We start from the raw sequence: 23,105 nt of genomic DNA, 5'->3' as shown, positions 1-23,105 counted from the left end.
TGAGGTCCGCCAATTTTGTGGGGGGATGTCCAGAACAAGCTCATGGACATGCCCTTTGATGGCCGTCGCCTGTTCGGCGACAAAGAAGATAGTGCGCTTGAGCGTTTCTAGGACTCCAGGGCTACGGCAAAGTCCTTGGGCCTGTCGGGCCAGCGCCAGCAGACTTCTTCTTTTTGTCCCTTTCTTGGCCATGGAAGGGGCGCCCCCACACGTTCGTCCAGCCACAGGCCGCAGACCAACCTCAACGCGGATGTGGTAACAGCCATGGCGGTGCAGGGGGACAAAGGCCTGGTCAGTCCGCTCCCGCAACATCCGCCTCAAAGCCTTCCAAGTCTGAGCTTTCAGTCCCATTCAACACCAGTAGGAGGCAGGGTTCGCCATCATTTGCTCCACTGGCGTACCATCACTTCGGACAGGTGGGTGCTGCAAATCGTCCTAAGGGGCTACTCCCTCCCCTTCGAGGCGACCCCTCCAGCCATGATACCGCAGTACCAGCCCATGTCGGGGATCACTTGCGACTTCTACAGGAGGAAGTTATGGCCCTCTTGGCTAAGGGGGCCATCGAGCGCGTTCCTGGGCCATAAGTACAACGTGGTTGTTATTCCCACTACTTTCTGGTTCTCAAGAAGGGCAAGGGGGGCCTGCGTCCTATCTTGGACCTCAGGAGCATCAACAGCTTCCTCTGGAAGGAGAAGTTTAAGATGCTGACTTTAGCTCAGGTCCTGGCTGTCCTATACCCTGGAGACTGGATGGTGGCGTTGGACTTGCAGGACGCTTATTTCCATATCCCCGTCCTGCCGGCCCACTGGCACAACCTGCAGTTCACGATAGGCCACCAACACTTTCCGGTTACCGTCCTCCCCTTCAGGCTCACCAGTGCCCCTCGGGTGTTCACGAAAGTGATGGCGGTGGTCGCAGCCCATCTGCGCAGGTTAGGGGTTCCAGTCTTCCCCTATCTCGATGACTGTTGTTGAAGGTGGGCTCGCCCCAGACAGTCGTCTTCCACCTCCAGACTACGGCCGATCTCCTGCACTCGCTTGGGTTCTCCATCAATGTGCCGAAGTTACACCTGCGTCCCTCTCAGAAGATCCTCTTCATTGGAGCGGTTCTGGACTTGGCGCAGTTTCAGGTTTTCCTCCCGAACAGCGGGTTTGGTATATTCAGGCTCTGATCCCAATCTTACAGCCTTTATCCTGAGTTTCGGTCGTGCTGATGCTGTGGCTCCTGGGGCTGATGGCCTCCTGCATCCTGCTGGTACATCACGCCAGGTGGCTAATGCAGGCTCTAAAGTGGACCTAAAGTTCCAATGTGCACAGCATCAGGGCAACCTGTCCAACCACGGTCAGATCTCGGACGGCACTGCGAGCCAGCTGCAGTGGTGGCTCACGGACCGCGATTGGGTCAGTGGCAGATACCTCCTCCTTCTCCAACTGGAGCACACAGGGGTGACGGATGCTTCCCTCCTAGGATGGGGGGTGCCACATGGGAGATATCAACCTTGTGGAGCTGCGGGTGCGGCTTACACTGAAGGCATTCCTTCCCTCTGTCCGGGGAAGTGTAGTGCAGGTGTTCACAGACAACAACACCACCATGTGGTACTGCAACAAACAGGGCGGGGTGGGGTCGTGGCCCCTTTGTCAGGAGGCTCTGCACCTCTGGACATGGCTGGAACACCAGGGCATTACCCTGGTGGTTCAACACCTGGCAGGTTCCCTGAACGCCAGGGCGGACTAACTCAGCCGCTGGTGCATGATGGATCACGAATGGCGTCTGAACTCAGACATGGCGCAAGGTCTCTTTCAGCAGTGGGGAGAGCCTTGATTAGATCTATTTGCCGCCGAGGAGAACGTGCAATGTCATCAGTTCTGTGCGTTGGGATTTCCAAGGCGGCACTCGCTCTGAGAAGCTTTTCATCGCGAGTGGAGTTGCGTTCTAATGTACGCCTTTCCACCTATACCACTTCTGCCCAGAGTGCTGAAGAATATCAAGCGCGACCGGGCCCAAGTCATCCTTGTGTCTCCGAATTGGGCACAAAGGTACTGGTATCCCGAGCTACTCAGTTTGTTAGTCGATCCCCCGATTCGTCTGCCTCTTCAGGAGGACCTTCTGTCATAGCAACAGAGGACGGTCCTCCACCCGAGCCTGTTCAGTCTCCACCTACATGCATGGAGATTGAGTGGCGACAGTTGAGGCCATTTGACTTGCCTCCTGAAGTCTGTGATGTGTTCTGGTAGCCAGGCGTCCCTCCACAAAGACGGTATACGCCTCCAGGTGGAACACGTTTGTGGCATGGTGCACAGCAAAGGCTGTGGATCCACTCTCTGCCCCTCTTTCAGAGGTTCTCCTCTTTCTTCTTTCTCTTGTCCAGCAGGGCTCTGGTCTGGTCACTATCAAGGGCTATCTCTCGGCCATTTAAGCCTTCTTGAGACTTCCTGATCAGCCTTCTCTTTTCAGGTCCCATGTTGTGAATAGATTCTTGAAGGCCATCACGAACATGTTCCCTCCTGTTCCTTTTGTGATGCCTCAGTGGGACTTGCACCTGGTTCTTACTTATCTGATGTGCGCTCCCTTTGAGCCACCTTATAATTTCCCTCTTCGTCTTCTGACTCTCAAAACTGCTCTCCTGGTTGCCATCACCTCTGCCAGAAGAGTGAGTGAGCTCCAGGCTCTTTCATCTAAGCCTCCTTTCCTCTCAGTCCATCCGGACAAAGTTGTTCTGAGGACTCGCCCTTTTTTTCTGCCCAAGGTTGTTACTGCCTTTCCATTACCTTGCCCACCTTCTTTTCGCATCCCTCGAAAGAGGAAGAGAGGCTCCACCGTCTGGACCCAAAACGTGCGCTTTCTTTTTACCTAAACCGCACATAACAGTTCCGGGTGGATGACCAACTCTTTGTTGGCTATGGGGGCGCTAAGAAGGGTCGGGCAGTGCACAAGCGGGCCATCTCTCGGTGGGTCGTGTTGTGAATCAAGGTCTGTTACTCCTTGGCTAAAAAGGAGCCTCCTGTGGGGCTGGGCGTCCATTCCACTCAGGCCACGGCAGCTACTACTGCCCTGGGCCGGGGAGTCCCTTTGCAGGACATTTGTCAGGCAGCTACGTGGGACTCGCTGCACACGTTTGCCAAGCACTACTGCCTGGACAGTTAAGTCCGGAGAGATGGCTTTTTTGGCAGTTCCGTTCTCCAGGACTTCCTGGTGTGATCTTGGTTCGCAGGCCCACCACCGGGTTTGGTATTGCTGGGGTATTTATTCTAAGGTAAGGAATCTAACTAACGTGTTTCTTTCAGATGCACAAGCTACTTACCTTCGGTAACGATATATCTGTAAGAAACATTAGTTAGTTAGATTCCTTACCGCCCCACCCATCCTCCCTGTTCTGCGAACCGATATCTAGGGTTAAGGTTTCTCCCTTTGAGGTCCCTAGTTTCATGGCTCCAGTGTCGGTTTCTTGCATGGCTCTGCGTTCCTGGCGCCGAAAGTTATGTACAGAACTGACATCAGCGCGCGAGGGCGGCGTCTAAGTACTCCTACAATGTCATCTCGGCGATCACGACGCCGACAACGGGCGCGGAGCCGCAGACGACGCCTACTGATGCGCAGGGGTACTACTGACCAAACCTTTCCAGATCCAGTCTGACGGCTGGGGAGATTCTAATATTAGGAATCTAACTAACTAATGTTTCTTACAGATATATCGTTACCGAAGGTAAGTAACTTGTGCGTTTAGCCTTGGTACCCTGTATTGTCATCTTGTTCTTCCTCTTAGGTCCCTTGTTTGTCAAAATATATATTTATTTATATATATATATATATATATATATATATATATATATATATATATATATATATATATATATATATATATATATATATATAGTATATCTCTCTGGGTTACGTGTCCTTTACTCTCCTATTTCACAGGTCTAAGTTATGTGTATGCTTTAATCATACCCAGGGTACTTTTTCTCTCCTTTCTAGGTAGCCTGTCAGGGGTGCTTTACCTCTCTCGTAGCAACCCCTCTCACAATTGTGTTGTAGGGATTCTGCTCAGGAACTCAGGAACTATGCTTGGAACCACAGGATGTCAGTATGTCGGGGCTGAGTCACCATACTACATCAGCATCTGTGGCCCCAAATTGACTCGCCTACAGTGCCTCACTTGCCCTCCTAACCTTTCAAGAGAGACAAGTGATTTGGTACCCCAGAACGCAAAACTCCTGACCTTCCGAGGGATTGCGGTGGCAGGTTACACCCTTTCATTCTCTCACTCATACGTGCCCACAACATAACATATTTGAGACGCAGTATTTATTTAAACGATCATGCTCTAGTATGCAATAAGTGAGCCTCAAATATAAAGCAGATGCATGTCAATAATGTCATTAGCATACTGAATAAGCTATATACCATGAAAAGGCCTGTCATATTATTTGACAGGTTTCCCTAAACTTACCCTCACTACTTAAGCTAAGTGGTTATAGATTTGAGATCTCTGAGTTTTACTTGTGTACCCTGTACTTTAGCACATATAGAAGGTTGCTCTGCATCTCAGTTGACGCAGCCCTCTCATTTGCAGGACCTTGGTTAATTCTGGTGTCTCAGAACAACACGTCCCGAGTTATATTACAAAACATGTAAGTGTAAAAACAGCAACTGGATTTCTTTAATATGGCTAGGTGCTAGTGTTGGACCATAACGAATAACAAGGAGCGATGTTTATTGACCTTGCTCAGACTAAATCCCAGAACAATTTACAATAACATATTCTGACTATGTAAACATTATAATGTGAAACACAAGCGTGATATTTTCGTAACGCGTGCAAAGCCAAAGCAGCCTACAAAATGCAAAATTTTGGTTAACATAGGGGAACACACAAAACTGGTGTTCAGTATCTGTCTTCACTTGAAACCCCTTTTCAAGAAAAGTGGGAATAAAAGAAGGAAGAAGGAGGTAGAAAGAACAAAACTGCAATAACAACACAACACCCTGTTCCTGCAACCCCCCCACCTCAGTCCTCCCGAACCCCCTAAACTCTTCCACAGTGCCACAACCCTACCAGGACTGTGGCGCACTAGCTTGTGCCTGTTGGCGGCATCCACCACTCCTCTGTCCATACGTCTTCATCCTGGTCTTTGGCGTCCTCCTTTACCTCATTGTCTTGTTTACTTCTTGGCTGGGCTGGTTTATGGCTAGTCCCCTCCCCTATCAGGCTTCCTGGGACTCCTTCTTGGTTTCTACTGAAGCATAAAACCTCCTGGCATGTTCCACTCTTCCCGACTTTCTCCTCCGTCTGCGTTGAGTGTTCTTTTCCTGCCCGATGTAGTTTTCTTTTGTAAGTTCTCTCCTCCTTTCTCCCTACCCTCTCTTTACTTGATACTTTTCCTCTTTCTAGTTTGCTCCTTTCAATATGTCTGCTTTCTATTTCTAGTTGAGATTATGAAATCTGCATCGCTGAATCCAGAGGCGAATGAGTCGATTAAGGTAAGGTTTTCACTTTCCCCTTGCCTGCACTCTCTCAAATGTTCAAGAATTATATACAGGGGTATAATAATCTTTGGGTAGGCTTTAATAGGGCCTCCGTGGATATTTAACAATTATTTAACAATAAGCTGATATATAATACCGGATCACTGACATAATATCGAGGGACAAAATATAGACTACTAAAAATATCAATGCCAAAATATCGAAAGGCAAAATATCGAATTTCTATCTACAAACAGGTAAGTACAAAAATATTGAATCCAAAATATCGTTTAAAAATATATACTTTGTAAAAATATCGAATTTCTTAAAAATAATGTAAAATTTAAAAAATAATAAAAATAAATTACTAAAATATACTTAAAAATACTTAAATAACCTTAAATTTATTAAAAGACTAATTTAAGTTATAAAAAAAATACAATTTTATTTGTTAAAACATATATATATATATATATATAATAACATAATATTATTAAAAAATATACAATATTATTACCGTAGGATAGCGGGAGTGTAAAAATTACTATTCCCACTCCAGAGAGTGCAACAGTAGGGAAAGCGTTGGATAGCGTAGGGGTAAAAATTACTATTCCCACTCCAGGGAGTGCAACAGTAGGGAAAGCGTTGGATAGTGGAGGGGTAAAAATTACTATTCCCACTCCAGAGAGTGCAACAGTAGGGAAAGCGTTGGATAGCGTAGGGGTAAAAATTACTATTCCCACTCCAAAGAGTGCAACAGTAGGGAAAGCGTTGGATAGCGTTGGGGTAAAAATTACTATTCCCACTCCACTCAGTGCAACAGTAGGGAAAGCGTTGGATAGCGTAGAGGTAATAATTACTATTCCCACTCCAGTGAGTGCAACAGTAAGGAAAGCGTAGGATAGCGTAGGGATAAAAATTACTATTCCCACTCCAGTGAGTGCAACAGTAGGGAAAGCGTTGGATAGCGTAGGGGTAAAAAATACTATTCCCACTCCAGTGAGTGCAACAGTAGGGAAAGCGTTGGATAGCGTAGGGGTAAAAATTACTATTCCCACTCCAAAGAGTGCAACAGTAGGGAAAGCGTTGGATAGCGTTGGGGTAAAAATTACTATTCCCACTCCACTCAGTGCAACAGTAGGGAAAGCGTTGGATAGCGTAGAGGTAATAATTACTATTCCCACTCCAGTGAGTGCAACAGTAGGGAAAGCGTTGGATAGCGTAGGGGTAAAAATTACTATTCCCACTCCAGTGAGTGCAACAGTAGGGAAAGCGTTGGATAGCGTAGAGGTAAACATTGCTAGTCCCACTCCAGTGAGTGCAACAGTAGGGAAAGTAAATACTTCATATATTATTTAAAAAATATGTATTTTAATATCTATAAAAAATTAAATAAAAGTAATTCCCAATTTAATATAATATAATAATGAATCAATTAAAAATACAAATATAAATTAATTAGAATAAATTACCTACTAATACACATTAATTACACATTAACAATTAATTAATTAGCAATTAAAAAATAATTAACAATTAATTCAAAATAAATACCAATAAATAAATGTATTTATTTTATTAATTATAATTAAATTACTTCCCACCCCATTCCCCTATAAACCCACAACCCGCTGCAGAAAATAAATTAGTAAAATTAACATAATTATCAATTAATCAATTAAGTAAAATTAATTGCCAATTACAATTTAATTAATTACCAAATAAAAATTAATTAACAATTAATTCAAAATAAATACCAATAAATAAATTTAAATATTTGATTACTATAATTTAATTACTTCTCACCCTATTCCCCTATAAACCCACAACCCGCTATGGAAAATTAATTAATAAAATTAACATAATTATCAATTAAGAATTAAGTTAAAATAATTGCCAATTAAAATTTAATTAACCCCTTCCCTGCTCATGACGAGCTCAGCTCGTCATGCAGTACACTGGTCGTGTGCTTATGACGAGCTGAGCTCGTCATGAACAATGGGAAATAATGATGGTCAGCACAGGAGAAAAATCTCCCTAGCAGCCAAGGTGTTAATTACCAAATAAACATTAATTAACAATTACTAATGAAGAAACCTAACAAACCCCCCACAGAACTGGCCAACTTACGCCCAATATCACTCCTCCCAGTCCTAGGCAAGATTACAGAACAGATGGTACATAAAGAACTAAAAAGGTATGTGAAGAGCAACAATATCTTGCATCCCCAACAATCGGGTTTTAGATCTAACCATTCCACAGAAAAAGCCTTGATCGAGCTCTCCGACTCCATGAAAACCCTGCAGGATCAAGGAAAGAACGCCGTTCTAATTTTATTAGACCTCACAGCGGCGTTCGACACCATCTCCCATACAATACTGATAGGGAGACTTAGAAATATCGGAATCTCAGGGGTAGTATTGTCATGGATTATTTCTTTTCTGACGGAGAGATCACAAACTATCACTCTAGGCCCCTTCCTATCCAAGGAAAAAAAGACCTTGTCAGGAGTTCCTCAGGGCTCTATTTTGAGCTCCTGTTCAATATTTACATGATCCCCCTCATAGCCCTCATTGAATCATACGGCATACTCGTAACATCGTATGCCGATGATACCCAGCTCATTGTTCCCCTAGAGAAGAACTCCACCACTGCCGAGCAAAACCTCAAGAATTGTCTGAAGGATGTGTTTCTCTGGATGGACAAAAACCATCTTAAATGCAACGTCAGTAAAACAGAGATTCTTCCTATGGGAAAATCACAACATTTCTGTCCCAGCAAATGGTGGCCCGAAGACTCTCCTGCCCCCCCACAAACTGTAACATCAGCAAGAAACTTAGGGGTCCTATTTGACACCGAACTTTCATTCGACCAGCACGTGAGGAATGTTGCAGGAAGCTGCTTTAGCATCATCAAATCCTTAAAGAAATTCTTTGACTTCCTGCCCATCAACTCACGAAAAGCAGTCACTGTAGCCCTAATTCTCGCACGCTTGGACTACTGCAATAGCCTGACGGCCGGCATTAAGAAAACAACTCTAAAAAAACTCCAAAGTGTGCAACACGCGGCAGCCAGACTTGTCCTCAAATTGCCAAGAAAATCCTCAGCGTCAGCAGCCCTAAAAACTTTACATTGGCTACCCCTCCACAAGAGGATTTTATTTAAAATCCTGATTGTGGCCTTTCGAGCTTTTCATGGCACCGGCCCGAAGTACCTTATCAAGCGTTTCCCCCATTACACTCCAACCAGGACATTACTATCAGCAGGAGAAAACCTCATTAAATTGACCAAATTCAACCTCAAAACCAAGGGGGGTAAAACCCTAACCTTCCTATCCTCCAAGGCCTGGAATGCAATGCCCAAACATCTCAGACAACTCACTCAAGAAAAACAATTCAGGAAACATCTGAAAACCTGGATTTTTAATCTTCCAGGTGAGTACGCATTGACAGCCATTTAACTCTAACCCGCAATTGTTTGCACTTTGCTCTATTAGCGCCAAAATGCTCCTTCCGGAGCGATAGCTGCGCTCTACAAATAACCAATACAAATACAAATTAATTATAATTAAGTTACTTCCCACCCGATTCCCCTGTAAACCCACAACCCGCTACAGAATTAAATTGCGCAAAAATTAAATAACATAAAATTCATTACTTAAAAGAAATAATAACATAAATATACACTTTTCACACATGTGCTAACATACAAAACACTATAAAAAATTTGATATTATTAAAAATTCGATAATTTTAATAACCTATATTATATACTTCGATATTTTGACTTTCTATGCACTTGCACTTGCCCAGTCAACATGGCAATACCAGACTGCACTCAGGCTCTAAGGCAGGCCTGAGACACGCTTTACAAGCTGCTTCTGTGGGTGGCACAACCAGTGCTGCAAGCCCACCAGCAGCACTGGATTTACAGGCCCTGGGCACACATGGTACACTGTACTAGGGTCTGACAAGTAAATCAAATGGACCAATTATGTAGTCACTAATTCAACACAATATTTTACAATAGGGAGCACTTGCACTCTGGCACTGAATAGCAGTGGCACAGTGCCCAAAGAATCTAGACCAGCAAAACAGATAGCAAAAACACAGGAGGCAACAGCAAAAAATAGAAGGGAGACCCATGCCAATGGTGCCAGGTCTAACAGGGAGGAACTGGCTTGTGGGTATATTCATGTTACTGGCACTTTTATCTGATAAAGCCTTCTAGCTGCAGATTCCTTACCTTTGAATTGCCCAGGCATCACGCTGGATCTGGAAACTTTTGCTGAGCAATACCCCTTGCACGCGCCGTCGGGTGGCTTAATTCAGCACCGCATGACGTCGACAGCGTCGGTAGTGTCGGTTATGACATTGCGGTACCCAGGTGCGCAAACGTCAGTTCTTTTCTTCCCGTGCCAGTTAAGCACTGATCTGGGAAGAGCTACCCCTCTATTGCTTTTTTACATGCCTTTTCTCAATTTGTCAAATTACGTGTGCAAGGAATGTCTTTGAGATAGACAGGTTTCAAGCAGCCACTGCATGATATCAGTTGCCGATCCCCATATCGTCTGTCTCTGGTGTCTCGAGCGCAACCATGTCTTGAAGTGGTGGTCGGGCTGTAAGGCCATGGCTCGGAAGGCCTGAGGGAGCAGGTGATAAAGCTCCTTGTAGTCTGGCAGTTGACACCGTCGAGCGATACTCTGTGGAGGTTCGCTATCCCCATAGAGGTAGAGGAGGTCGCGGGACCACTCCCAGAGCCCTAAGTCCTCTTCATCCGTCTCGGGGTCCTCGGGACACTTGGGAAGAGGCATAAGAAGAAGAAATAGTCCAAGCGGACATCATCTTCACCTCGTCTGTTGTTTGTCGACGAGAGGTAAAGGGCACTGACGCTCTAGGCATGGTTCCACGGAGCCTTACCCTGGGTCGATTTTGCACCTCCCTCCTTTTGCAGGAGCCAGAGTTACCCCCTCAGATAAAAAGAATTTTATGAGGCCATGCACCGCGTATTTGAGTGGGCCAACTCCACTGGTGAGCCCTTGGGCCCCGCGGGGTCGGAAGAGGTCTCATCGCGGAAACAGCATTTACAACGCTGACATTACATCCCGTTCATTTCACAACGTGGTTTTACAACAACCTCATTGTTAGAACACAATACTTTTACATCACAACTCATTAGATCGACTTGCTGTAGGGGACGCTCTAACCTAAGGAATAGTATCATTTACTATTCCAACATCTTCCCTACTGTTGCACATGCTGGAGTTGGAATAGTAAATTATATTATTCCTAAATCCAGCGCGCCCCCTACAACAAGTTGATCTAATGACTTGCAATGTTGTGTAGTTCCTATAGAAAATATACAGGATCTGTGCATTTTAGACAACATACACTGTAGGATTGGTGTCAGATGAAATCTGATAACCCCTACCGGGCATGTTAGCCTTTCTGTATCAGCTAGCTCACAGTGCCACTATAATATTCTTTTACCAAGGAGAGAATTATTTCTGGCAACCTTAGAACATGAGAACCCTGATCCCTCAGGATCGTGGAAACAATGTACTACCTTTCATTCAGTCACTCATGCTTACTTAGTTTGTTTCAGAGAGATACTCCAAATAAAACAAGCTGGGCGTTTTCAATAATCATTTATTGAACAGTTGTTATTCTGATGTACAATAGATGTGCTGCAACAACCGTTAGACAGTGAAAGATATGAATCATTAACAGTACTACAAAAGTAAACGGATGGTAGAGTTCTACCATCTTACTAATATCATGAACACATTCAAGTATACAGAACACATAAAAACTATGGGTACTCCTACGATGCCTCTCTATCTAGATGTACCCAAGTGTACTTAGCATGGGTGTAGGTGTTAAGCCAAGAATTCCTCTAGGATTCAGTCAACCCCATTACCTTAAGTGAGACTGTGGGACCCCGTCCTGGTCTCGAACTGGACACCACACGAGGGATTTTAGACCACTGCGAGCTGGAGTGTCTGCATGCAGGAAACTCAGCGTCTCTGGCCAGTGTGTTGGCCTGGAAGTCTTGGTCTCCACTGCCCCTAGTAGCAAGATGTGATGTATATATACCGATCGGTCTCCCCAGGAGTCCTACCTTGCTGTGTTACTGTGTCGGCCTAAGGATGACGTTGGGCCTGAGCTTTGTAAAAAGATTTTATACAGGAGATTGTAGTCCTGCTATGCTTCCAAGAACCCTCATGCATAATATATGAGATTTTGAACTAGGGAAAACCTGCGTTCTGAATGCAGTGTAATATCTAGGTACAACATCAGAACAATCCCCTTGTTTTCAAAATTCAAGAGCCTTCTCCAAGACCTCTTCCTCAACTGCATTTGAATGAACTGACAGACCCTGGACAGTCCTACAATTAACACTTCATCGTTACTAAAATTCGAGTCTGACAACACGGTCACAGCTCAAGAAATCCTATGTACACAAACATTTTGAATTCCGATTTTGTATGGTTGTATATCAGACCCTTACCTCTGAAGCAGTTCAAGAAACATTTCTATGTGTAATCTTTTTGATTCCCGATTATGTATGGCTGAATATCAGATATCTCAATATCCTACCCTGGCTCGTCTTCCCTGTACCATATGCCAGTCTGACGCTTGTCCTAACCTACATGTTCCCCCACTCCCCTCGATCTCACGTCTGCGCATTATTGTATATGATGTATATGTTGTGAAGCGCTCTGATACCCTTTGGTCCAGCTAGTGCTGTACAAAACTTCTAAAATAAAAATAAATAAAAAATAAAATAAGGTCAGTCCCTGTAAACTGTGACAAGTGTAATGTAGCAAGAGAATATAGGTGAAGGGTAATGAGTTTACTGAGGCCTATATTATAGTACCCATATGGAATATAACACCCTCTCCTGTTCCGAATGGACGACAGTTTTAAATTCTACACGTTCTACTAGGTGTTCTAGATATGTGTACGCAAATATACAAAACATTAGTTTGTCATTGTGTTAAAAACATTCTTTCAAAAACATTTTCATAAAATGTTTACAATTTTCCTAAAAAAAAAGTGGAGTATTAGAAATTGACAGATAGTCTATTGCTCTAATATGTCCGTAGGTATAGTCCGAACTACTATAAGCATTTTGAAAGCCACACATGCGTGAAAGGAATGACAATTTTGATATAGAGTTTCAGTTTTCTGTTTGTTTTTAAAAATCATAATTTCCTCCCAGCACACAACTGGCCAAATGAGTCAAATGTTTATCTGTCCTGGATGGTAGCCACAATATTCTCATAGCTTGTCTCCGCAGTTGGCATTCCTTGTAATACCTCACAGATTATGTCTATTGAGCACAGATGATTTTCTGTACTGTCCACAGCTGGGGATGGGGCACCCTGTGCGCCATCCAAGGCCTGGTTGTAAGAGGAGGAGCCAGTGTCTTTTACCAATAGTTGCTGATGTTACCTGTGGTGGCTCTAAGCATTCCAACATCAACATGGGAATTCACTGGGGACACTGCAAAACATGGACTGTTAACGGGTCCAGTAAAGAGTCAACGTCCGGTCGCGCACATACATAATGGGAGTTTCAGACAGAGATCCAAAACGTATTCTTTTCAGCAGAACAGGCATCAGAGGACAGGTAAGATGCAGTCCTTCCAGACAGGTCTCAACAACAAGAATCATGAAGCACGTAGTTCCTTTAGGCGAGGTGTGCCCAACAGTTGTACCATGGGATCATGGTATTTTCCCTTCAGAAGTACTGTTTCTATATCCTTGGTGACTGAGACGTCCAATGCATAGCAAAAACACAACAATCAGGATAACTGCTATCAGAAACAGGATCAGCAGCAGTCCTCCAAAGATGCTTCCCAATACGGAGTGTATAAAGTTTGGAATAACTCTGAGGACCGTCTGAAAGGTGCTTAACAGTCCATAACCTAAGTTCTTAATTAGGTGGACAACACCTGTAGTATCAGACATCTTAAAGATACGATTTACCATTTCTGCGAAATGGAAAGGGCAGTTTGCACGTATAAGTGCCTGTATCTCTGCTGAAGACCTTGCTAGTTGGAGATCAGAAGTCTCTCGAGCGGAGTTTAAGAGCCCGGATTTCTGTGTAAGCATGGCTTTCATTCTGTTCAAAGTATCAAGCCGTATTAATGAAATGTTGAATGAAGGCCATAGCGGCGCCTCCCTGACTGTATGTGTTTGGGGAAACAATACCGCAGCAACCTTGATCGTTTAGCATCAAGTAACTCCCATTCGAAGGTATTTTGAATACTGGAGTTATCACGGCTGTTGGATCACCCTCTAGGTGACAGGACAAATTTGCTACTGAACCATAACAGGCCCCATGAAGCATTATATCCTAGCATATAAGTGATCCACTTAAGGTATTCTCGCAGTTAGTACAGCTAAGAAATACTTCTTTTTCCCCAATCCGGCATCAAATTCCGTATGGCAATTTCCAAGATTTCTTGATGAATTACTTACGTAATTTTTCATATCTGCCTGCCTGCATTTGTTCCAGGCAATAATGGAATTTAAAAGTTGTGACCAGGAGAGTTATGTGGCCATGGATTAACCATTCTGTGGACGGTGATTCTGCCACTGTAAATATTAATCTGTCCCGTTTTTCAACACAAGCATTAAATATTTTGCTCCCCTCTGTGCCATTTATATCTGTTTTTCTGTCAGATTGTACGAGGAAAACAGATGTGCTGTTTGTAAAACTCCATGGCACATAGCCCGCGGTCAAAGATTGCAGCGTCCAGCTTAACAACATAATAGAACGCAGTTGTGATTGCCCATGTTGTAGTATGGACAAATCTTGTTCTAGCACATCGATAGCAGAAGATACAATGTTACCCAGTGAATATATCCTGGATGTTAAGGTTGTTAACCCATTATCGACCACTGGTAGAGCATTCTCTACGTTTAGACAATCGATTTCTCGTAATCTTTCTGCGGCCTCTTGTTAAGAGATTTTCCCAAATTTAAGGATAAGTGTTGTTTCACCTGTTTGAGTGTTGAGGTTTGCAGCCAATTGAGGCATAACTTCCCAACACTGTATGATGTCACTGATTGGGGTTGCGGCCACCATCTTGGAAGGGCAGACCAGTTCCTAGGGCAGCGCTCGAGTCTTCCTCGCTCCCAGGCCTCAAAAGCGATGACTCATGCGCTCGCGCAGCGGGCGCGCCGAATGCGCGCCAAAGGCGCGCCCGTCCGCGGCCGACCGGGGCAAGGGGCACCTTACTATGCCCAATTTTTATCTTATTCCTCTGATGAACTCCGTGCTTACCAAAACTTTGGCTCTCTTAGCGCTGCCGCAGTGTCCACTATTTCCACCTTTGGCCTTGCCCGGCCCCAGCCTGTCCCCGTCACCGCTCCCATCCGTCCCCCCACATCACCCTTGCCCCACCCCTTATCAGAACTCGACCAGCCCTCAAATCCAGGAGTCGCTATCTCGGCTTATCTCTTAAACACGAGATCTGCCGTGAAACATCAACTAGAACTTTTCGACTTCCTAACCGGATTTATTATTCTTGACGAAAACCTCGTTCTGTCCTGATTCCCTTCCTAATATCCTGGCATCACTTCCCTCCACTTACTATGCCCTACTAGCAGACCGACCACTGGGCAGGGCAGGTGGAGGAGTTGCTCTGATTGTTCGGTCGGACTTTCATTTTCAAATCCTTTCCTGTCCGGCTATCAAGGGAACTGAATGCTTGGTGATGCGTTCGGCGTCTTTTCAAACCCCTATTACTTGCGTCCTTGTTTACCGCTCCCCTGGTCCCGCCCCCACTTCCTAACTGAGTTTGAGGAGCTACTGGCCACGTTAACAGTTAATAACTCCTCTGTTTTGGTCCTTGGAGACTTTAATTTTTGGCCCTCTGATCCTGCAGAGGATGCAGCATCTAGGTATTTCACAGACTCACTCCTCAGTTGGAATTTTATTTCTCACGTATCCGCCCCCACCCATTCAAAGGGCCACGCTTTAGATCAAATCTGGTCCTTGAACATTCCAGTTACCCCCCCATCATTACACCTTGTTTGTGGTCCAATCACATTCTGATCGCGTTCACTTTAGACCTTCACCGACCCAAACGCCCTGCACTTCCCAAGAACATCCGGGCCGTAACTGGAACAAGGCCGATATCCCTGCCCTCTGCCTTACTCTTCAGAATTCCTACCCGACCTTGGAGGAACTCTCCCCGTCATCTCAGGTTACCACTATTAATGACTGGCTCTCCAGGTCCTGCAACCAGGTAGCCCCCCTGAAGCGCGTCACTGTGAAACGCGCCCATAACGTGAACAAATGGTTCACTGATGAACTCAAGGGTAAGAAGCTAGCTGCCCGTCAGGCAGAGCGCGCATGGAGGCACTTCTACTGCCCTATTTTAAAAGCCTCCTATTCACTCCTGCTTAACGCTTATAAAAAGGCAATTCTCTCAGCCAAGACAGACTACTTTTCCGATAAAATACTTTCATCGGGAAACCAGTCCAGAGAAATCTTCTCCACTGTACATGAGTTAGCCCTGTCAGATAGAACCTCCCTAAAACCTTCCTCCTCCCAAGCCCTCTGCGACTCCCTAAATAATTATTTTGTGGAGAAAATCGCTGTCATTAAAGCTAACATACCCCCACCCCCTCCACTTCCTCCAGCCCCTGAACCCCCTCCCAATAGGTTCCTTCTAGACCATATCCCTCAACTGACTGTAGAGACTCTACCCTCTCTAGCGATGAAAGTTAAATCAGGTTCCCCTATAGATGTCTGTCCAGCGCCCATCTTGAGAGAAATTTTTCAGGCTTGCCCCTCTCCCCCCTTAACTTTTCTGAACGACTCTCTTGAGATTGGTATAGTCCCTAAGCCCCATAAAGCAGCAATAATCATCCCCCTGCTAAAAAAACCCGGTGCTGACCCTGCATCCCTGACCAATTATTGTCCCATTTCCCTCCTCCCTTATCTGGGAAAAATCTTGCAGCGTCATGTCGCCGCTGCCCTCGGCTCATTTGTTGAGGAGAGCGGCTACCTGGCCTCCTGTCAGGCTGGATTTCGACCTCGCCACTCTACTGAGAAGGTCGTGGTCTCGGTCCTGGACAGCCTCAGGGAGGGAATGGACGGGGGCCATCCTCAGGCTTTGGTCCTTCTTGATTTGTCCGCTGCCTTTGACACGGTGGACCACTCCATCCTTCTCACCCGTGTCAGAGCAGCGGGCATCAGGGGGCCTCCCCTGGCTTGGCTCACCTCCTTCCTGAGCGACCGTACCCAGGCCGTCCATCTTGAAGGGTTTTCTTCTCCCCCACATAAGGTGCAGTGTGGTGTTCCCCAAGGTTCTTCCCTTTCCCCTCTCTTATTCAATCTTTACATTCTTCCTCTTATCTTTTCACTACAAAGACTGGAGGTCACGTCTTTAATTATGCGGATGACCTCCAGCTGATCTTTAACCTTTCACACTCTTCTGAATCTATTTCTAATTTTCAATCAATCATGATTTTCATCAGGGACTGGATGAACTTTAACCACCTTAAACTTAACCCAGACAAAACTGAGTTGGTTTTGACTGGTGGTGCATCCAGTCCCTGGACCTCTATGTTCTGGCCTCCTTCACTTGGTCCCTCCCCCTCACCTTCCTTTTCTGTTAAAACACTTGGGATCACATTAAACCAGAATCTAACCTTGCACACCCAGATCAGTATGGTGGTGTCCTCCTGCTTCTTTACCCTTCGCACTATCAGGAAAATCTCTAGATTCTTTTCTTTTCCCGCTCTGAAACTCATCGTGATGGCAATGGTCTTATCACGGCTGGACTACGGAAACATCCTGTACAATGGCGTCCTAGCTTACGCTCTTCGACGCTTACAGCTGGTACAGAACCAAGCAGCACGCCTTATTTATGGCCTCCCTAAATCCCATCATGTCACCTCTGTATTAAAGGGCTCTTTTCAAACTGGGCTGTACTGCCTTCAGGCCCGAGCTGGAACCGCCCAGCCTTCATAAATTCAGCAATCTCCAGCTGTACACCTGCTAGAGAGCTCCGTTCATCTTCCCAGTCCCTCCTCTCCGTCCCTCGCTACAGGAAGATGAGGATGGGGGAGGGTGAAGTTTGCGGTCCTTGGCCCCACCTTTTGGAACTCCCTCCCTCCCAATGTTCGATCTATTCCACTCTATTCTGACTTCCGTAAGGCCTTAAAAACCTTCTTCTTCCTGCAAGCACTCCCAGCATAGTCCTTTCACAGCTGTTATCCGGGTTCAATAAATCCTTAGCACCAAGAAACCGCTAGGTAAAAGCGCGCTTTATAAATGTTTTTAAATTCAAATTCAAATACCCCTGGGTATAATCTTTTCACATAACGTGGGTCAGGCTTATTAGTACTCAATCCTGTAGTTTTACCTAAGAATATTTCTTGACAGTTTTTGGTGTCTATGGGCCATACCAACCATTCCTTCCAATTGGGGTCTGATATATTGCTTTGCAAAATGTTATCTATTGTAACCTTTTTTTGTGATGTTATGTTGTCCTCAGTGTGAGATGGTGCTGGCACCCGAGGTGTATTCAAATCTTTATTCCTGGCTGACCCAAGACAAGTTGTTTATTGTACTGTTTCATTTAAGATTATTATTTGTTGAGGAATGAGACATGCTCTAAATAGTGCCTCTGTTCCCTGGACCTGCTATTCTCTGGTACCCCAGACCGATTTTAAGTCTATTGTGGCTTTCCATAGGTTGAACCCTTGTTCAGACAACTGGGCAATAAAAGAAGCAGAATAGATCTGGTTGGTGTTTGTCAACATATTTTTCTGTGCTGGTGTAGGTGCAGCCTTATAGTAATATGAGGCTGGGTCTAACATGTTAAACACTGAGAAATATGGAAATATTTGTACAAATGTCTTTGAACTGCTGTTTGGCGGTGTTGGGCAATATTCCCATCGGTGATATGTAAGAACATTCCTATTGTTAGCAGAGTTATGCAAAACATGATGACCATAATACATTTTCTCAAAGTCTGATGTGTCCTCTAACATTTCATTATTAAAAAAAGCAGCAGATTTCTCTAAATCAGACAGCATATTATTTATAGTTTCATAAACCCAATCATCGGATAATGTACTTGAGGTAATGATATCGCTCAATGATATTTTAAATAAATGGAGTATTTTTAAAAGTTCAGTCGGGCCAAATGTATCATAATCAACCTTGTCTCATACTATACCATCAGGTATAGGGACTGCTATAATGTACACTGATAACAGGTCTCTTCTTTCACGATGTGATGATAGGTGCGGTTTCAGGATCACATTCACTTTTTGTGCCGCAGAGCTTTCTCGAAGATAAGTTCCATTATTAAGCATACTAAAAACAATTACAAGGCCTATCCAGAAAAGAAAGAAAAGTATCACCCAAGGTGATACCAGGTAAGCCGTGTCAAGAAAGTTCTGAAATAGTTTTTTGGGCTGGCGTTGTTTCAGTTTCGCTTGGATCTAATGAGAAGGTGTCAAAGTCAATGAAATAGCCAGATGCAGTTTGATCAGTTTTCGGTAGTTCCCCAGGTTTTGTGAAAACTGTGATTTGCTCTTGTTGAAGAATGTTGTTGTAGATATCTGTGTTTGGTTGGATTGAAATTTGTCTTTCAGTTGAGTTCTCATTTTGAACCTTTGCATTGTTTCTTAGTCCTTCATTCCGTGTAGGTAACCCTTCAAACGTGATGAGTCTTTCAGTTTGAACTTCTTGTATAGTTCTGAGAGGAGGGTGTCTGTTACTTCGGAGTCCACGTGGCCTACTACTCAGTATCAGCACATAGTGTGGTTTGATTAGGTCAATTGAGACTAATCTTTTCTCCTTTTTACCGGCAGGAGGTGGCAGAAGTATAGTTCTTGCCAGGACAAGTACAGGGTTTCTGTATAATGGCCCAAATTCTTTCTTATCCGCTATTTTCTCTCTAACCAGATCCCCAACTTTAGGGATCCAGACAGGTCTTGCCATGACACCTTTTACTTCCCCAGCAGCGTTCTTCTTTATATTGACATTACTCTGTTGTGCCCTGGTTTCATTCAGGTCCTGTAAAACAGCCTAACGTTTATGGATGGCAAAAGGTTAACTGAAAGAAACAGGTTAGTGTTAGATTCCTTACCTTAGAATATCCCCAGGCGTCAGACTGGATCCGGAAATTTTTACGTAGCAGTACCCCTGCGTGTCGGTATGCGTTGTCTGCGGCTCCGCATCCGTCCTCGGCATCGTGATCACCGGTATGACATCGTCGGAGTTCTTAGACGCCGCCCTCGCGCGCTGACTTCAGTCCTTGTTTTTTACCGCGCCAGCAAGCGCAGATCCGGGAAGAGTAGTACTCTTAGTCATTTTTTGACTAACTTTTTGATCTATTTTGGATCACTTCTCGAGTCGACCTTCGACTCGTGGTGCCGATAGGGATGCCTGGTTTTAAACCTTGAGAGGATTGTCACCGCTTGATGTCGGTGACCGACCTCCACCGTCCGTGCCTTTACTGTCTCGAGGCCGACCACGATGACAAGTTTTGCCCCGACTGCCGGGCCTTGACCTCGAAGGCTAGGCGGGAGCGGTCCCGTAAGCGTCTTGAACTTCGGCATTCGGCCCGCACCGCTCGAGGTCCCGGTCTAGGAGGAGGTCGAGGGACCGGTCGCAGGGCAGCAGTCATCGCCGCTCAACAAGTCACCATCACTTGTCGGGCTCCAAGTCCTCAGGTAAGTCGAGGCACTCGAAGAAGAAGTCGAAGAGGCGTCATTGCTCTTCCGACTCCCCTGACGCTCACGCGGCTCTGCCGGAGCGGCAAGCACCGCGTCCAGCTCCACACCCACCGGTCCCTGGGCTGCACACGACGCCGGAGGAGATAAGTGACTTCCTTGTGGCCATGAGGACTCACTGCCGAGGTGCCTTCGGGCCCTGCGGGTCCTTCTAGGAGCCCTAGCGGGCCGGTGGCTCCGGCCCCGTTACATCAGGAGCTTCGGCCCGACGCCGTCAACAACTCCGGACCCGATGCCGCAGGGCCCCACGGGATCCGGACCTGGATCCCGGTCATCGCCAGTCGACCATAAAACGTCTCCGCTGGCGCTGGCCCGGAGGGTGTCGGACACGACGCCATCCCCGGACAACATCGTCCCCAGTTCCAGCCCGATCCGGGACCGGCGTCGGACCAGCGCCGCCCGGCGCCGTCTCTGGCGCTGACGGTGAGCAATTTACCGACGACCCGGCTCCATAATTTTCCCCTAACTATCAGGAGATGGATGACGAGGAGGACTGGGAGGGGTCTGAGGACCCTCTGGCACAGCAGTGTCAGTTGAGCCAGGACTGGGCAGACGAGCTAGGGGAGGCCAGTGGTTTGGGCACTTCGCCGGACACTGGATTTGTCTCTCCTCCTACCGTGGCTATGGAGGAGAGGGCTGCTTACAGCGTGGTGTTGACTAGGGCAGCCAAGGCCTTGGCTCTTGAGCTCCCTGTCACGGCCGTGAGGACTAACCTCCTCACTGAGGTGCTTAAACCACAGGCAAGCTCCTCAGAGCCTATCCTGCCGTATAACAAATCCCTCACTGACGTTCTGGTGGGCACCTGGTCCAAGCCCTCTACAGGCCTCCCTGTAGATCGGAAAGTGGCCCAACGCCACAGCCCGGCTCCAGGCGACCCCAGCTTCCTGTCCGTTCACCCTACCCCCGAGAGCCTGGTGATCCAGGCCTCTATGACCCAGATGCATTCCCGACCGCTCCTCCGGATCGGGAAGTCAAAAGGTATGATCAGTTTGGGAAGAAACAGTTCACCTCCCTGAGTTTGGGGCTGCGGTCTGTCAATACCGCCTGCCTTTTGGGCAGTTACACCCACTCTCTGTGGGATATGGCTGGGATGTGTGTAGTGCCCGGTGAAGGCCCGGGCAAAGCTTACCCAAGCCCTAGCAGAAGGGTGGGAAGCAGCACGCTATTCGATACAGTGTGGACTCGATACCGAGGACTCGCTGGGTAGGGCGATTGCAACGACGGTGGCGGTTCGCCGCCACCCCTGGCTGTGGTCCGCCAACTTTTAGGGGGATGTCCAGGCCACCCTCATGGACATGCCTTTTGATGGCCGTCGCCTCTTTAGCAACAAGGCGGACAGTGCGCTGGAGCGTTTCAAGGACTCCAGGGCTACGGCCAAATCCTTGGGCCTCGGCCAACACTAGCAAACTTCCTCTTTTCGCCCCTTTCTTGGCCAAGGAAGGGGCGCCCCCACAGGTCCAGCCGCAGAACCAACCTCAACACGGTAGTGGACGTGGTAACCGCCGTGGCGGTGCCGGGGAACAACGGCAAGGTCATTCCACATCTGCCCCCGCAGCATCTGCCTCAAAACCTTCCTAGTCCGAGCTTTCAGGCCCATCCGACGCCAGTGGGGGGCAGGGTTCGCCATCACCTCCTCCACTGGCGTACCATAACATCAGACAGGTGGGTGCTGCAAATCGTCTGAAGGGGCTACTCCCTCCCATTCGAGGCGACACCTCCAGACATGCCACTGCAGTACCACCGCATGTCGGGGGATCACTTGCAACTTCTGCAGGAGGAAGTTATGGCCCTCTTGGCCAAGGGGGCCATCAACTGGGTTCCTGGGCCAGAAGTAGAACGTGGTTGCTACTCCCACTACATTCTGGTATCCAAGAAGGGCAAAGGAGGCCTACGCCCTATCTTGGACCTCCGGAGCGTCAACGGCTTCCTCCGGAAGGAGAAGTTCAAGATGCTGACTTTAGCTCAGGTCCTTGCTACCCTGGGCCCTGGAGAGGTGGATGGTAGCGTTGGACTTGCAGGAAGCATATTTCCATATCCCTGTCCTGCCGGCCCACCCGCGTTACCGGTAGTTCACGGTAGGCCACGAGAACTTTCAGTTTAACGTGCTCCCCTTTGGCCTTACCAGCACCCCTCGGGTGTTCACGAAAGTGATGACAGTGGTCGCAGCTCATCGGCGCAGATCAGGGGTTCCAGTCTTCCCCCATATCGATGACTGGTTGTTGAAGGCGGGCTCGCCCCAGACGGTCGTCCCCCACCTCCAGACAAAGGCCGACCTCCTGCACCTGCTGGGGTTCTCCATCAATGTTCCAAAGTCACATCTGCACCCCTCTCAAAAGCTCCTCTTCATCGGAGCGGTTCTGGACGCAGTTTCGGATTTATCCTCCCAACCAGTGGGTTCGGGATATTCAGGCTCTAATTATGATCTTTCAGCCTTTATCCCGAGTCTCGGTCAGATTGACACTGCGGCTCCTGGGGCTGATGGCCTCCTGCATCCTTCTGGTGCATCACGCCAGGTGGCGGATGCAGCCTCTGCAGTTGGACCTGAAGTTTCAGTGGGCCCAGCATTAGGGCAACCTGTCTGACCACGTCCGGATCTTGGAGGGCACTGCGAGACAGTTGCAATGGTGGCTCACGGACCGCGATTGGGTCAGCAGCAAATCCCTCTCCCTACCCCAACCAGAGCACGTAGTAGTGACAGATGCGTGGATGTGGTATGGGGTTCTCCAGGCCTACATAGTACCGCAAAACCCCCTACACCATGAAATAGATGTTGGCACGGAAACTGGAAAATGCAAAAGACAAGTTTATTAAGACCCCATGGGGTGGTGGTACATTCCTACAGCACCCTTCGGCAATGCAAGAAGTA

General features: G+C 46.9%; 1 protein-coding gene across 1 annotated transcript in view; it reads left to right on the top strand.

Annotated features, from left to right (window-relative positions):
* Positions 1-23,105, top strand: part of LOC147693352 (transient receptor potential cation channel subfamily M member 2-like) — a 3,804,886-nt gene that overhangs the window by 940,061 nt on the left and 2,841,720 nt on the right. Inside the window, exon 12 of the mRNA XM_086935946.1 lies at positions 5,429-5,481. Within this exon, the coding sequence (XP_086792072.1) occupies positions 5,429-5,481 (53 nt within the window). The remainder of the gene's footprint in view (positions 1-5,428; positions 5,482-23,105) is intronic.

Source organism: Lissotriton vulgaris, chromosome 8 (genome assembly GCF_964263255.1).
Source record: "Lissotriton vulgaris chromosome 8, aLisVul1.2, whole genome shotgun sequence".
Taxonomy (NCBI): domain Eukaryota; kingdom Metazoa; phylum Chordata; class Amphibia; order Caudata; family Salamandridae; genus Lissotriton; species Lissotriton vulgaris.
This window is presented reverse-complemented; position numbering and strand designations above follow the sequence as displayed.